Source organism: Balaenoptera physalus (assembly GCF_965194825.1).
Source record: "Balaenoptera physalus genome assembly, chromosome: 6".
In the NCBI taxonomy this organism is placed as follows: domain Eukaryota; kingdom Metazoa; phylum Chordata; class Mammalia; order Artiodactyla; family Balaenopteridae; genus Balaenoptera; species Balaenoptera physalus.
The window spans coordinates 51,407,400-51,422,641 of record NC_138885.1 but is presented as its reverse complement, the minus strand read 5'-3'; the positions used below and the strand labels follow the sequence as shown (position 1 = coordinate 51,422,641).

General features: G+C 36.8%; 1 protein-coding gene across 5 annotated transcripts in view; it reads right to left on the bottom strand.

Annotated features, from left to right (window-relative positions):
* GPD2 (glycerol-3-phosphate dehydrogenase 2) overlaps window positions 1–15,242 on the bottom strand; it is a 144,926-nt gene that overhangs the window by 81,455 nt on the left and 48,229 nt on the right. For all 5 annotated transcript variants that reach the window (XM_082464997.1, XM_082464998.1, XM_082464996.1 and 2 more), the window contains exon 3: window positions 7,903–8,074. In XM_082464997.1, the coding sequence (XP_082321123.1) occupies window positions 7,903–8,074 (172 nt within the window). The remainder of the gene's footprint in view (window positions 1–7,902; window positions 8,075–15,242) is intronic.

Below are 15,242 nucleotides of genomic sequence, written 5' to 3'. Positions count from 1 at the left end.
ATTTCCTACCTTCACTATCACAGTACTGCAAGATTATATTTTCATTTAAACTCTCTGCATCTTTATTTCATTATAATAAATTTTCAGATGTGGCATTATTTAACTATTTTTAAATAGAAAGGGCAGAGTAATAGCTATGAAATAACTACCAGAGGCACCCAGGTAATAACACACAAATCAAAAAGTTTAGACATTCTGTACATTAGTACCAATTTCTCTAAAAAATAACACTCCTGTAAAGCTGCAAAGCAATCCTGCCTTGTTAATCCTCATGATCAGGATTCTATGCTTTAAGCCTAGTATTTTCTAACAGTGAATGTTAACATTTTACAGAACTATATAATATTGGATTGGTTATTATACCTATTTCTATTTTTCTATTAGAAACATATAAACCATTAATGGAGATACTATGCTAAGTTAGAACATATCATTAACATACTTTGAGTCCCTTAAGTTCACACATGATTATGGAGGCACGAAAATGTATTAAGCCATAACACTAATTATAGTAATAGAGTTTCAGGGGAATAAGGAAGTTGCTGTTGTTGCTTTCTCTTTTTACTATTTTACTATTTATTTTTTTACTATTTTACTTTTTATTATTTTATAATAAAAACAGCCAGTATTCAAAGAGAGAAGGAATATCCAAACAATATAAAATGATGAAAAGAGAGAATAATACACTCCAGACATAACCGATTTTAACTATTAAAAATGTCCCATATATTCTACCAGAAACTTTTTATGCTTATAAACCTGTGTACTTTTTTGCTTCAAAAACAAATACAATTAACAAACTCATTCGTCACAACTTGTTTTTCAATTTATAATACATTTTAGCCATTATCCCTGTAAATACTTATAAACCTCTCTGGATAACTGAATGGACCCAATTTATTAAACCATACCACACTCTTTTTGCTATTATAAATATTGCTTATAGGTAAAATTTTGACCAATATGGCACTGCGAGTTCAGCTTTAAACTCTTCTTCTCTAAACACAGAGAAAATTATATATACGTGTGTATATATATATATATATATTTTTTGCATGTATATATATATGTACACACGTACATATATGCACACATACATACATATATTTTAAGGCATGGCTGATTCAAAAATAAACACCTCATGGACCAGAAATGTAGCAGAAACTCAGAGCAGAGTAGTTAGGCCCAAAGCCTCTGTCTTGGTGGAATCTGGGTCTAGAAACAGGCAAAGGTAACCAAGATTTCAGTTCCTGAAGGGCAAGAGATAGGGAGAGGTGAAGAAGACAGACCAGTGCTGGAATCCAGGGATTGAAGAAGGGTGGAAAAGCTTCTGCTGACCACGTCTGGGGCTGTGGACTATCTGCTGGGACATGCCCAGGAGGCAGGAAGATGGACCCAGCCTGGAGAGCAGTACCTGGCAGGCCAGGGAACCACCAGCTGGCTGGCCAAGATCAACACAGGGCAGGAGCCTCGATTTGGTTTTGAGAAAAGTCTCTGATGGAACTTGAAGGTGGCAGCAACTGTATCTATAGAGTTTAATGTATGGAAACAGAGAGTGATACAAAGCTGATTTAATATGGAGGAAAGGAAGAAGGAAATGGAGCAAAGTAAAAAAAGATGTAAGGTAAAAAATACAAAATAAAAGCACATGGCATCCAAATAAATGGAGATGGACCAAACTCACCTGTTGAAAGACAGATTCTATCTATCAAGCGTTAAAAAAAAAGAAGACTCCAGCTACTTGTGTTTTATCATAGACATACTAAAACAAAACGATATAGAAAAGTTGAAAACAATATGAAACAAATCCTGTCTGATATGTTATTTTTCCAATTTCACAGGTGTTTATTATATATCTGCCATAGACAAATTTCAATTTTTATGAAATAAAATTTAACAGGATTTGCCAAAAGGAAAATGACTTTATTGATGTCATGCTTAAAAACACCTTTCTTACTCCATTTTTTAAAATTTCCATATACTTTCTTCTAATAGGTTTGTGGTGTTTTATTGTTAAATCCTTGACCCACAGAGAGCATGATAAACAGAATATAAATATACATAATATATATAAATACAAATATAAATTTGGGAAAGTGGATACTACAACATCGCTTATTAAATAACCAATAATGACAAATATGAAATGTTTTTACCATATCCTAAATTTTATGTATTCAGATCTATTTCTAGCCTCTTACTTTTGCTCCGCTTATCTCTCCGTTCCTTTAGCAAACTATTTTAATTAAAGTAGCTTTACAATACATTTCGATATTGATAGAGTTCTATCTCCTTTATCATTATTCTTTTTCAAAATTAATCTAGTAAATCTCAAAGGCTGATTTTTCCAGATAACTTTGGCACAGTTTCTCTAATCCTCCCCACCCTACTCCTGCCAAAGACAGTCACTATAACGTAATCACTAAATTACATCAAATTTCCAGATTAATTTTAGTAGCAATCTGCAACCTAGTCTAATCAGCAGTGTCCAGTAAGTAGCAAACTTTCATCTGCTGCAATTCTACTGTCCTGAAATAGGATTTTCTCTACCCTCATGATGGGAGAGGGGCAGTGGTAGAAGGGGGTGGAGATCTGTAATTCCCAAAATGCACTATCTTCCATGGCTCTCCCTCTTCTGCAGTTTTTAATGCAATTTAAAATGCACACACCTGCTCCTTTTCACAAACCTTTATTTATGCAGAAGAGTGTTGCTGTTATCCTCCGTTATGTCTGAGAACCTTGAGGCTCTCTGTAAGGTTAGAACACTTACTGAAGGTCATGGACCTAGTAAATGATGAAGCTGACTGATCCCACTTGGTTCTCATTTCATAGCCTGTGTCCTTACTCGTTATGCTATACTGTCTCAGACTCGAAGGAGCTGTGGTGAGAATTCAGGAATTACTAGCCAGGCACCATTCATAAACTAGAAGTACATATACATTTTTAAACAAGAGAACTACAATTAATGTTTTCTTCTAGCAAGAGGCAGTCTTCTCTGGAATTTTGAAGCCATAAAGTTTAAGTTCATAAATAAGATTTTAAACCAAAATTGTACTAGTTGACCCCTGATACATACAGGTAAATCACATAAAATAACAAAAAAGAGCTGAAAAAAAAACATCTTGAAGCCCCCTGAGGGAGTGACTATATTTATCAGAGTCTCTTCATTCCAGCTCTCTTTTGGGGGCAAAGTGCCTCCTATATCATCGTGCTTCGAGGCTGGGGACTGACCACAGAGGTGTTAAACAGAGAAGCAATTCCTATTGGTCCTAGACACCTGCAGGAGAACGTAAGGGGAGCCGTGCATATTATGTTTATAAAATAATATTCCCAAATGAAACAAATGAAAAACTGATTCCCAAGAAAATGCAGATGGTAAGAATGCAAATAAATGTTCATTATGAAAACGTCATGACTTTTTCTCTTCCTTCTATGGTCTTTGTTTATCCATTACCAAAACTGCATTTGGGCACAATATTTCATCAAAAACCTTGTGAAAACATTTTTATACGAGACTTTTAACATCTAGCAGTTCCCCCAAAACTTTGATGTCCTGAAAAATCTAATTATTACTGGTAACTTTAAAAGATCACAGTAATTTATTTTTGTCAAATGTGACTAAAGATTAATGGATACAGTCAGGAATAATTTGGTAAAAACGTATCAAACGCAGAGAAAGCAAAATTTGTTGTTAAGTGAAGCATCAAATATAATAAAAGAGCAAATTCTATGAATGAACAGCAACAATGCACAATTCATTAACCAAATGTCCATGATTATTTCACACTTCAGAGGGCTACTGATATGATCAGAAATTGTAGTAAAAGGATAAATATAGATTAACTTCAGCATCTCTATACATTTTAATTATAAATGCTACCCTCAGAGGGCTACCAGCATAATAAAGGAAATACAAACTATGGTTTATCCATCCTTTTTATAAATCGTAACTCCGTATACATAAAATAAGACAGTCAGTCAATTATTTTAAAAGACAGCAATTGAAATACCAGGAGATATTGAAAGTACACCATTTTCTTAGCTGTTACTAACTATAAGTATTGAAAATCTTGTCAACATTCTGGCTCTGAAAACTCTTATCTTTTCAAAATCACCGTCACTGTCATCACCCACAATCGTCTGCTAATGTCCTAGGTAACACTCTTTACTGCCCAAAGGAAAAATGTTTGTTCAGCAAATATTAATAAACTATAAGCTCCTCGAGGGCAAGGCCACATCTTGTTAGTCTTTATATTCCCAGAGCTGGTTCAGCAGTTGACTCACAAGTAGTATTATGTTAAACAGCAGAATGAAACAAAACAACAAACTGGAAACCACCTAAAGAGTCATTAACAAGAACGTCTTTGGGATGAATTTTTCAGCCATGAAAAACAATGAATACCATATACATGTAAAGATTGATTAACTATACTGTTATTTGAAAGTAACACACTGCGAAGTAATGACTACAGTATGATCTTATCTATGTTTTTAAAAAGATATCTAAAAAATAGGGCTTCCCTGGTGGCGCAGTGGTTGAGAATCTGCCTGCCAATGCAGGGGACACGGGTTCGAGCCCTGGTCTGGGAAGATCCCACATGCCGCGGAGCAACTAGGCCCGTGAGCCACAACTACTGAGCCTGCGCGTCTGGAGCCTGTGCTCCGCAACAAGAGAGGCTGCGATAGTGAGAGGCCCACGCACCGTGATGAAGAGTGGCCCCCGCTTGCCACAACTAGAGAAAGCCCTCGCACAGAAACGAAGACCCAACACAGCCATAAATAAATAAATAAATAAATAAAAATTAAAAAAAAAAAAGATATCTAAAAAATGCACAAAAGCAAATATAGGTGAGACTTTTCAAAAGGAGAAAAGGAATAAAAGGCACTTAATCAGTAGTTGCCTTTTTGCTACTGCACTCACGGTCCTAACTCTTTGAGGGAAGCTGGCTTTCCAACTTCCCTTACCTCCCCCTACCAGTCCTAAGTTTCCATTTAAACAATTTCTTGCCTTCATGGAATCTTTTCTCATTTTCTCCTTCTGTCATTGATACCTAGTCAGTTCTCCATTTGGGATTCTACCCTATCGTGTATTTTCTCTGCCCCAACTCTGAGCAATGTTAGACACACATGGGGACACACACACACACACACACACACACACACACACACAGATATCCTTTTCTAAGCAGAGCAAAGCAACCCCTATTCCTATCACATTCTCTAAATCTTTTCTACATCCAAGTCCCTACTCCTATCCATAAGTAGCACATCTCACTTCTTTTTGAGTGTTTAAGAATAGCTCTCCATAGTCACACAGACTCCCTCTTTTATGCCTTAGAATCTTTACACTTTGTATCTGTCTCTGAGAAATGTCTCTTCTTGCCCTGCCAAAGCTAAGATACATCTTTGATATCCCATGCCTCGTATTTTCCCGAGAGCTTGTTCCACATGCAGCCTTCTATTATTTGCATGTTAAGGTTCTCCTCTGAGTCTACAGAAATATTCAGATGGCTCCTATCTTAAAAAGAAAAGAAAGAAGAAACAATTCTTGCACATATTGCCTCCCTTATTCATATCCTACTACACCAGCAAGTTACGTCCTTTCTGCTTTATTTGTCTCTAGATCTCTTAAAAGTTTAGCCCTGTGCCTGCTTCTTCCTTATTGCCTATCCTTTCCTCATCACGAAGGCTCTTCACTGTCTCAGAGTGGCCTGTTCAGTAAAGTCCAAAGGCCTTTCCCCAGTAACCCAGGCCCAGCCCTGCCTTTGCACTCCTCTCATATCCTCCCCAGCACAGCCTGGGTGATCCCAACTGAAACACGGGCTGTTTCCCACACACACTGTTCCTCTCACATGTTCCCTCAGATTGGCACACTTTCAGCAAGCAATGTTTGCCTACTAAAATTCTACCCGTGCTAAATAGCAGCTTGCTTTCTCCAGGCCATTCTATGCAGATATAACAATGCCCCCAAGCCTCCTGAAAGGCACATATTCTCTATAGGGTAACTCAGTCTACTACAGAACTACAGAACTTGGAGCAACCTAAGGGTGGATCCTGGATCAAACATCTTTGTATTGTCATGTAGTACTTTGAATATTGCCACGCATAAAGCAGGCACTCAGCCAATATTTGTTGAAATGAAAGAAAAAGAACTGCTGTATACTTCGGTACATAGCATGAACATAAGTGGAGACAGCAAGAAATATTTTTCTGAACCCTACTGGGGAAACGATCCTCTTGGACATAGAAAATTGTCATCTGGTAACTTCTAACCCCTGGGGTAGTCCCAGGACAATTGGGGCCGTCCCAAACGAGACCTCCCATTACACTGCCTATGTGTCTTCTCTTGACACACTCTTTCCTAGGACTCCAGGGAAGAGTGTTGAATTCAAACACCTTGAGGTAACTTCAACTCTTCTTTCCATCTGACTTAGTATGTCCCAGGATAATGCAGCTTAAATTATAAACTACGGATGGAGACAGAATTATATAAATATTAGGGTCTGCCAGGAAACTGAGTATGTTCCAGGACTTATTATTGTGAATTTACCATTATTTGGAATTGACAGAAAGGACCTAGGCTGTGATGTCTACATGGATCAAAACTCAAGTGGGGGTCCTGTGCAATCACAGTAAATCTAGCATACTTTTTGGCTTATGTGTGCCTAATCTCACGAAATTTATTTCATTTCTGTAAGACTAAAATCTACCAGATATGCAAAGTAACTAAGTCTAGGGTGGGTGTGGTAGTAACTTAATCTGAGAAAAAGTATTCCATGTAATAAACTATTACCACTGAATATGAAACTGCAATGAATACTGAACCTTATATAGTAACTAAAATAATTTGGAGTCAAAATTCCTTGCAGCAGTACCCAGTCCAATTTGATATATCTAAAAATAATCACTAAGGATTATTTCTCCAGGACAATTGGTTCTAAAAGTCTTTTGCCTTTATGTTATTAATGGCAGCTATAATATTATCTACAATTTATTGAGTTTCTACTTTGTGTGACAAGCACTGTTTTAAATCCTCTTCATGATTATGCATTTAATCCTCATAACAATCATTAACGGAAGATTTTTCTTCCTTATTTGAAAGATGAGGGACCTTAGAGAAATTAAGTAACTTGCTTAAGTGTATGTGCGTGTGTGTGTGTATATACATACATACATCTGATAAAGCAGCTCAGCCAGGATATGTAGTCAGATTTCTTTGATTCCAAACTCCATACTAATAACCACAGGCAAAAGAAGCAAATCATTAAATATATCACACGTAAGAGCATTGGTGTTCCATACTAAAATTTCTTTCTTTATATACCCTGTTGCCATTTTGAAGGAACTTCTCATATCTTTCCTGAAGCTTACTAATAGGGTGAGACAGAACTACAGGTTAGCTAGGCTTTTCCATTATTCAGTCACCTGCACTAGAGTTTCCCAAACTGTAGTCTGTATTTCATTGGAAGAGATTATTTTAATCGATAGAGAAACAAAAAGAATTATTTTAATAGATTAATTCATCTAAATAAATCTTTTTATTAAAGATAAATCACTGACATAAATGTGATTTTAGGTGATACACAAATAATTTTATTTCACCTAAATGTACTTTAACTGTGTATCAAAAAAACTAACCAGAACATCAAATCAATGAATTCACAGGAATATAAAGTTTTCTTTTTAAATAAATTCATTTCAGTGTAAAAGACAAACTATATTTAATTTCAAAATTGTGCAAGTACCTACATTTTAAAAATGGGAAGGTGTTTCACAAAGAACGGAAAATTAAGCAATGCAACAGAAACGTGACTTCCCAGCACGGAGCGCACACTGTGTGTTTGTATCAGAAGGACAGACGGAACCTTTACCTGTGTTACATCCACCCACACCAGAACTCACCTCTGGTGACTGCGTCTAGGGCACAGCCACTTCCTGTTGCTCCTCCTCCAATGACAAGTACATCGAATTCAGATGTGTTTTTCAAAGTCAGTATCTGAGCTTCTCTGGAAGGAGGCTCCCGGTTAACAGGTTCTGAGACGCAGTCTGCTGCTTCAACAAAGGCCAGGTTCACCTGAGGTAAAAGACCATTTTCAAATGTTCGTCTGGAATGCCAATTTAATAAATTTTACGATATACTAAAAAAAGATTTGTAATGGAGATAAGGATAACCGGAGCTAGACCAGAGTCTACAGTCCACATGGAGTGAGGGATAGAACCAACTGCCTTTGAGAAAAAAAAAGGTCCTTAAAATTCTCTGGGTTTTTTTCCCCATGAATCATAACTATTTAACCGTGGAACACCTGGTTTCAGATTCAATATCTCAACTGATCGTTTTGGTTTCATATACAACCAAGTTCACTTAATTCCCACACTGTACAGCAATTCCCAAATACCTTGTCTAAGACAATTTATAGGAGAACATAAGGAAATGTTTTACCCGGTAGCAGCCATTCATTCAGATAACATTTAAAAGTGTGGAAAGGAGGAGGAAAAAGCACTTTATGCCTTTCCGCAATTTCTTAAAAGTATATGTTCTTCATTCCTTAATTCCCCTGACAAAAATATATTCTTGAGTTTGGGGATCTATAAGTTAAAGTCAGTACAATTAAAAAGAATCTGTTCAACAGACGTTATTATCCAGTTTAATAATCAGCTCCGGCCGATGGGAATAATACTATATAAAGATTTTAGTCAGAGGCTTCCCCATTCAACGTTTTAACAGAAAATTATAGATTTTATATATTTAAAACACACTATTTCAATTTGTGGAAGCTTTAACAATAATATAATTAAAGCCAGCCATAGTCCCCCTAAAGGATAATGACCTTCTTTATTTCTAGTTCTTTCATTAGAATATAAGTTATCATCCTAAATAGAAAATGATGCTAGTCTTTATATAAAAAAAAGTAGTAAGTCAGAGTCAAAAGCTTAGAAAAACAGATATGCATCTGTTTTTTCTCCAAAATGCGAATACTAGGTTCGTTCACTATACTGAACAGTGCTGGTCACTGTTGCTCTAACAGTTAGTATTCCACAGATGTGTGGCTTCTATTTTCTTTTCTTTAAATCACAGCATCAGCACAACCCACAAGGGCAGTGTTCTTCCCATTCTGCTGAAGGGCTATGTATGAAGCTCTGAACCACAAGGCCAAGCTTCTTCCAGAAAAGGTGGTCTTAGCTCTGACCAAGAGACTGTCCTGATAAGTGATTTTTTATTCATTTAAATAAAATAGACCAAAGTGCTCCTTACAATTGGATTTAATTATTATCAGGCCAATTGGATTTCTATTTAAAAAAACCCTAAAAGCCATAGAGCACATTGAAAGAAACCTGGATTAGAATCAGAGGGTCCTGGCTTGTATCTTAGCATTTGTGCTTACTAGTAAAGGGACTTTTGACCGATTATCTCTCTGGCTTTGGTTTCTTCATTTGCAACATGGGATGAAACCCCTGTGATGCCTCTATCTCTTTATCTTTGGGTTACCCTCAGTAAGGGAATAATGATATGAAAGTAGGTAGTAAACTATGAATTACACCAAAGAGGAGTTGTATTATTGTTAAATAATTTGATTCTTTAATAGCAGGGAACAGGAAACTTCCAAAACATATTTTACTAAGTATCATAAATACAAAATGTTATAATCTGGTACCATAATTTTTCAGACTATTAATTCAGATTCCAAACCACAAAAATCTTGTGCTTCCTTATATAACTCCTCCTAATTGTCTGCTAATAACCATTTCCCCATGTTCATATTTACATGCATTTAAGGTAACAAGCTAAATAAATGTAACTGGCTAGGTGCTGTGGAGAATATAAGATGCCTTTCAGTCATGGTCTTTGTTTTCCATCATCTAATGAGAAGAATGAAAAAAACCATACACACACACACACACACACACACACACACACACACACACGGTAAACACATACAAGAACAAATGCCAAAATAGAGGAAAAAAAAAAAAGCACCAAGCTATGACCATTCAGATTAGAGAGGGAGTCTTTCATCTGAGGCTTTCAACTGGGCCATGACAGATGGATAAGACTTGAACATGAGACTGACAAGTGACTAAACTGCCAGAGCATTTTCACACATCAAAAGAATTGTGCTGACATTTGCTGCTTGGTAAGTTTTCTAGAAATAGTTGAAAATAAATGTAAGGACGGTACTATGGTAGAGTTCATTAGAACTTGGCAATACTAACAGATCCCATTCTACTCTGCTCACAGGTTGCAACCATGGAGATTAAACTCAGCAGAATCTCTTCTTCAGCAAGTACACCAGATCTGATGGGCATTTCTCATGCCTTTTGTGCATCTCTCCACTGACTATGCTGTTTCTCCTGTCCTCATCCCCTGCCTCATATTTCTCATCGGTACGCTCTAACCTGTCTCATCTTAACAAACAGTAAAAAATGTCTCTTACATATATTTCTAACAATCAGCCTGAAAATTCTTGAAGTAACTGTATACCCTTGCTTTTTTACTGCCTCACCTCCTATTCACTCCCCAACTCAAGTTTAACATGGATTTTCACATACACCAGCACCACCACCATGACCAGACCACCAACACTGACCAATGTCCACTATGCTGCCAAACCCAGTGAGCACTTTTCATCCTTCATTTCAGTTGTCACCTCAGCACATTCACCTCAGCATCTGGAAGATGGCAGTCTGAAATGACCTCTCTCTCTCTCTCTCTCTCTCTCTCCCTCCAGCCTCTTGAACTCACTCTCTAGTTTCCTTTGGATGTCTGTCTGCTGTCCAACATTAATCGTTGAGGTTCCTCTTGAGTCTGTCCTACTCACTCTTCTCAGATCACTAAAAACTCTCTCTACGGAACATCATCTTCCTCCATATTATCAGATACCTTTCATACCACCCTGACCCTCAATTATGCTCCCCTATTCCAGAACCTGGATATCAAACTCCCTACTTGGCACCTTCATTTCGATGTCTCACATTATCTTAAAATTCTACTGATAACTTTATCTCCCCAAACCTTTTTCCCTATAAATTTTCCTCATTTCAGTGAAGGTACCATTTTATATCTAGTTTCTTGTGCCACTCTCTCAAGTCTCCTATCTGGTCAATCATTGAGTTCTATAAATTCCACCACCTAAAAAAATTCTCACATCTAGTCACACCATCTTCACTGCCTTTCAAGTCCAGGTATCTTCCCTTTCCTCTATATTAAAATGATATCCTCTTACAGGTCTTCACACAGTTACCATTCCTCCTTCCAAGTCATTCTCCATACTGCAGCTGGGGTAATCACGTAAAAACCCAAATAATGTCATTTCCACGTGTAAAACCCTTCAAGAGCTTTTGACTTAATACAACATAAAGGTAAGCATCTTTAGTTTCTAAGATGCTTCATAGTTTTTCAGAGTAGCTTAAATCTAACAAAGAAATGGACAATACCAAGTGCTGGTGGTGATACAACACAATTGGAACTCTCTTATATTGCTGATGGAAATGCAAAATAATCCAGCCATTTTGGAAAACAATTGAGAGTTTCTAATAAAGGTGAACATACACTTACCATACAGTGGCCCCCCCAGGTGATTTACTCAAGAGAAATCAAAACCTGTGTTCACACAAAAATCTGTAGGCAAATATTTACAGTGGCTTTATTTATAATTGCCAAAAATTATTAAAAACCCAAACATCCTTCAACTGGTGAATGACTAAACAAACTCTGGTGCATCCATGCACTGGAATAATAACTGGCAATAAAAAGAACAAATTACTGATAGTCACAACAACATGAATGGATCTCAAAAGCATCATGCTAAGTCACAGGTTGAGAAATTACGGCTTTCCACCCAAATGTGGCTGCTACTTATTTTAATAAAGTTTTATTGCAACACAGCCACCCCCAATCATTCATGCCTAGTACACGACTGCAATAGCAGAGTGGAGTAGTTGCAACAGAGAAGGTATGGTCTGCAAGCCTAAAACATGTACTGCCGGGCCCTTTAGAGAAAAGTTTGCCAATCCCTGTGCCAAGTGAGAGAAGAAAGACTCAGAAGTCTACATAGGGCATGATTCCATTTACATGATGTTCTGTAAAAGCAAAAGTATATGGTCAGAAGACAGATCAGTGATGGTCAGGGTCTGGAGATGTGGTGGGGAGGAATGACTACAGAGAACATGAGAGCTTTTGAGGATGATAGAAATGTTCTATATCTTGACTGTGGTGGTGGTTATATGACCATATGCTCTTGTCAAAACTCACAGAACTGTACGTTATAAAGGGTGAATTTTACTGCATGTAAATTACACCCCAAATCATACCTCAATAAACTTGACTTAAAAAATAATAAGTAACCATATACACAGCAATTCTGCACCAGGCATATTATTTATTATTTATTATGCACCAGGCATAATATTTATTATTATTAGGGTTTTACTTTTTTCACTCACTTGATCCTCACAATGACTCTGTGAGCTAGGTACTACTATGATTTCTATTTTACAGAAGGAGTAACTGAGACACAGAAGTTAAGCACTTGGCCTGTGATTATACAGCTGGTATATGGTAGAGCTAGGAATTGAACTTATGCAGCCTGGTGACACAGACGAAGTTTTACATCATTGCAACATACTGATTCTACGTATAATTTGAGAAAAATTAAGAAATAGACTAAATAGTTATAATAGGATGAGATCTCACCAGTTACCAAATGCAGAAAGTTTGGGGGGTGTTTTGTGGTATGGTTCTGTTGTGGAGGTTTTGCTGAACAATCCTTCCAAAAATATATTTTTTTAAATATTCGGCACTATTGAGGGTAATTTATTTAATTTCTGACACTACATTTAAAATAACACTTTATTTTTGTTTATTTTTTTCATAAAAGCTGGAAAGTGTTGCAACTGAGAAGCTAAGCACCAAGTTTATTTTAGAGGCAGTAAACACAGCCTAGGGCCCTCCTTATAATTATGACAAGAGAAAGACTCATTTGGGCTTCATATGGCTTTGAGTCACAGAAACACATCTGCACTCTACCTTCCCTAGAATATGTCGACTGAGGAGAAATAAAAGAAAAGCAGTAGGAATAAAACAGCAGTGGTAAGTAACAGCACACTTTAAGAAAGGGGGCCTTTGTGCTCCAAATCTTCCCAGACCTACTAATCAAACTTCGCAGACAAATTAATCAATGCAGTTGATTAAACAGGAATCTGGACTGATCCAGAGATTCTGGGAGAAGGCTTGGAAAGGCAACATGCCCTAAGTCACCTAAGAAGACACCTCACGCACCACTGCACTTCCTCATCCAGTGGAGGCCCTCAAGGATTCTACAGACTGGAGGACAAAACAAAAAGATAAAGAGGAAATTATAATATTGCTTAACAGGTGGATTAAAGATAGAGAAGAAGCTATAAGAGCCATGGGAGGCATGAGCCAGACCTGAGAAGGTTTCCTGGAAACCACAGCTAAATCAGGTCAAGAAAGACTAATAAGCATTAGCTGGGTGAAAATGCCAGGAAAGGAAGTAGGCACAGCATGTGCTAAAACCAGAAGTCATTGTAGTGAATTGGTCAGCATACTACTTTCTTAAAAACGTGAGTTACACATCCAATATTTAAAAATTGTTCTCCATATCTGTGAGTCTATTTCTGTTTTGTAACATTTGTTCATGTTTTTCAGATTTCACATATAACTAAAAATATACAGTATTTGTCTTTATCTGACTACTTTCAATTAGCATAATACCCTCCAGGTCTATCCATGTTGTCACAAATGGGAAGATTTCACTCTTTTTTTATGGCCTAATATTCATTGCATATATATACGACATCTTCTTTATCTATTCATCTGTCAGTGGACACAGGTTGCTTCCATATTTGCCTATTGTAAATAACGCAGCAATGAACACTGGGGTGCATGTATCTTATTGAATTAGTGTTTTTATTTTCTTCAGGTAAATACCCAGGTCACCAGAGGGGAGAGGGTGGGAGGATGGGAGAAAGAGGTAAAGGGAATTAAGAGGTACAAACTACCAGTTATAAAATAAATAAGTCACAGGGATGTAATGTACACCACAGGGAATGTAGTCATTAATACTATACTAACTTTGGTGCATAATCTATAAAAATAGCAAATCACTATGTTGTACACCTGGAACTAATATAACATTGTGAGTTAACTATACTTCAACTTAAAAATAATATAAATAAATGACATAAATTGCTATATTTCACATAAAAATTAGGATTTCTATCTGAGATCAATCTGCTGAAACTGAACAGCAGCTCTTGCCCTTAGGCAGGGCTGTGCACCCTTGTTAGCCCAGGATTCCCACTCACTGGCTTCACACTTTCATCATCCCAGCCTGGCCCCTGCAGGCATGTAAGTTTGCTAAGCCTGGTCTAAAGACAGGACAAGTCCAGCACTATCAGATTCAGGATCTATTACCTAATTCAGCCACTGACGCCGGAAGGAAGCAGAGCCCAAGACACAAAGCAAACTGCCTTGTGCCTAGCATAAGTCCAAGCACAGATCCAAAACAAAAAATTCTTATCTTGGTAGAATTAGGAGAATACCTAATATTTAATATTACTTTGATATTGTTATTTCTGATGATATTTAATTATCGTGAGCTGTGGGGAAGTAGGTGGGGTTTTTTTTAACTTGTAAGCAAAGGTTCCTCTACATTTTAAAAACATAAAATTCCTCCAGCATTCTGATAGCAAACATATGGCTTTTGTCAAGAGACTGGCACATAGAAAACCTATACAGAATTGAAAGCCGAGTTCATAATCTTTGAGAGTTTACATCCCAGAGAACAAAACGGGATTCAGAATGAGATCAGTTTTACTATGTCTGTACACCATTAGACTTGCAAATTTAAAAAAAATATATATCCTAGACATTTGCAACTTCAGGTGAGACCGAAAACAAGATCTAATAATTAGTGTCTATTTCTGAAAGAAGTGCATACTTAAAGACCACATGCAATTACCAACCAGGTTGTCCTGTAATCGTGTAGAGTAATAATTGGAGAATAAAGTAGGGTTTCATGCAAATCACTTCTTACTGCAACTATCACTCTCTCTCTCTCTCTTTCTCTCATTATGTGATTGAATCATATATATTGATAATGGAATCATTAGATTTAAGGAGAATTGCTTCATGTTTCGTTGTCACTGAAAAATACTATATTTCCATATTCCTGGAAAGGAAATGCAATAAGCATCTCCTTAGAATGAATCCTAAGATGTTT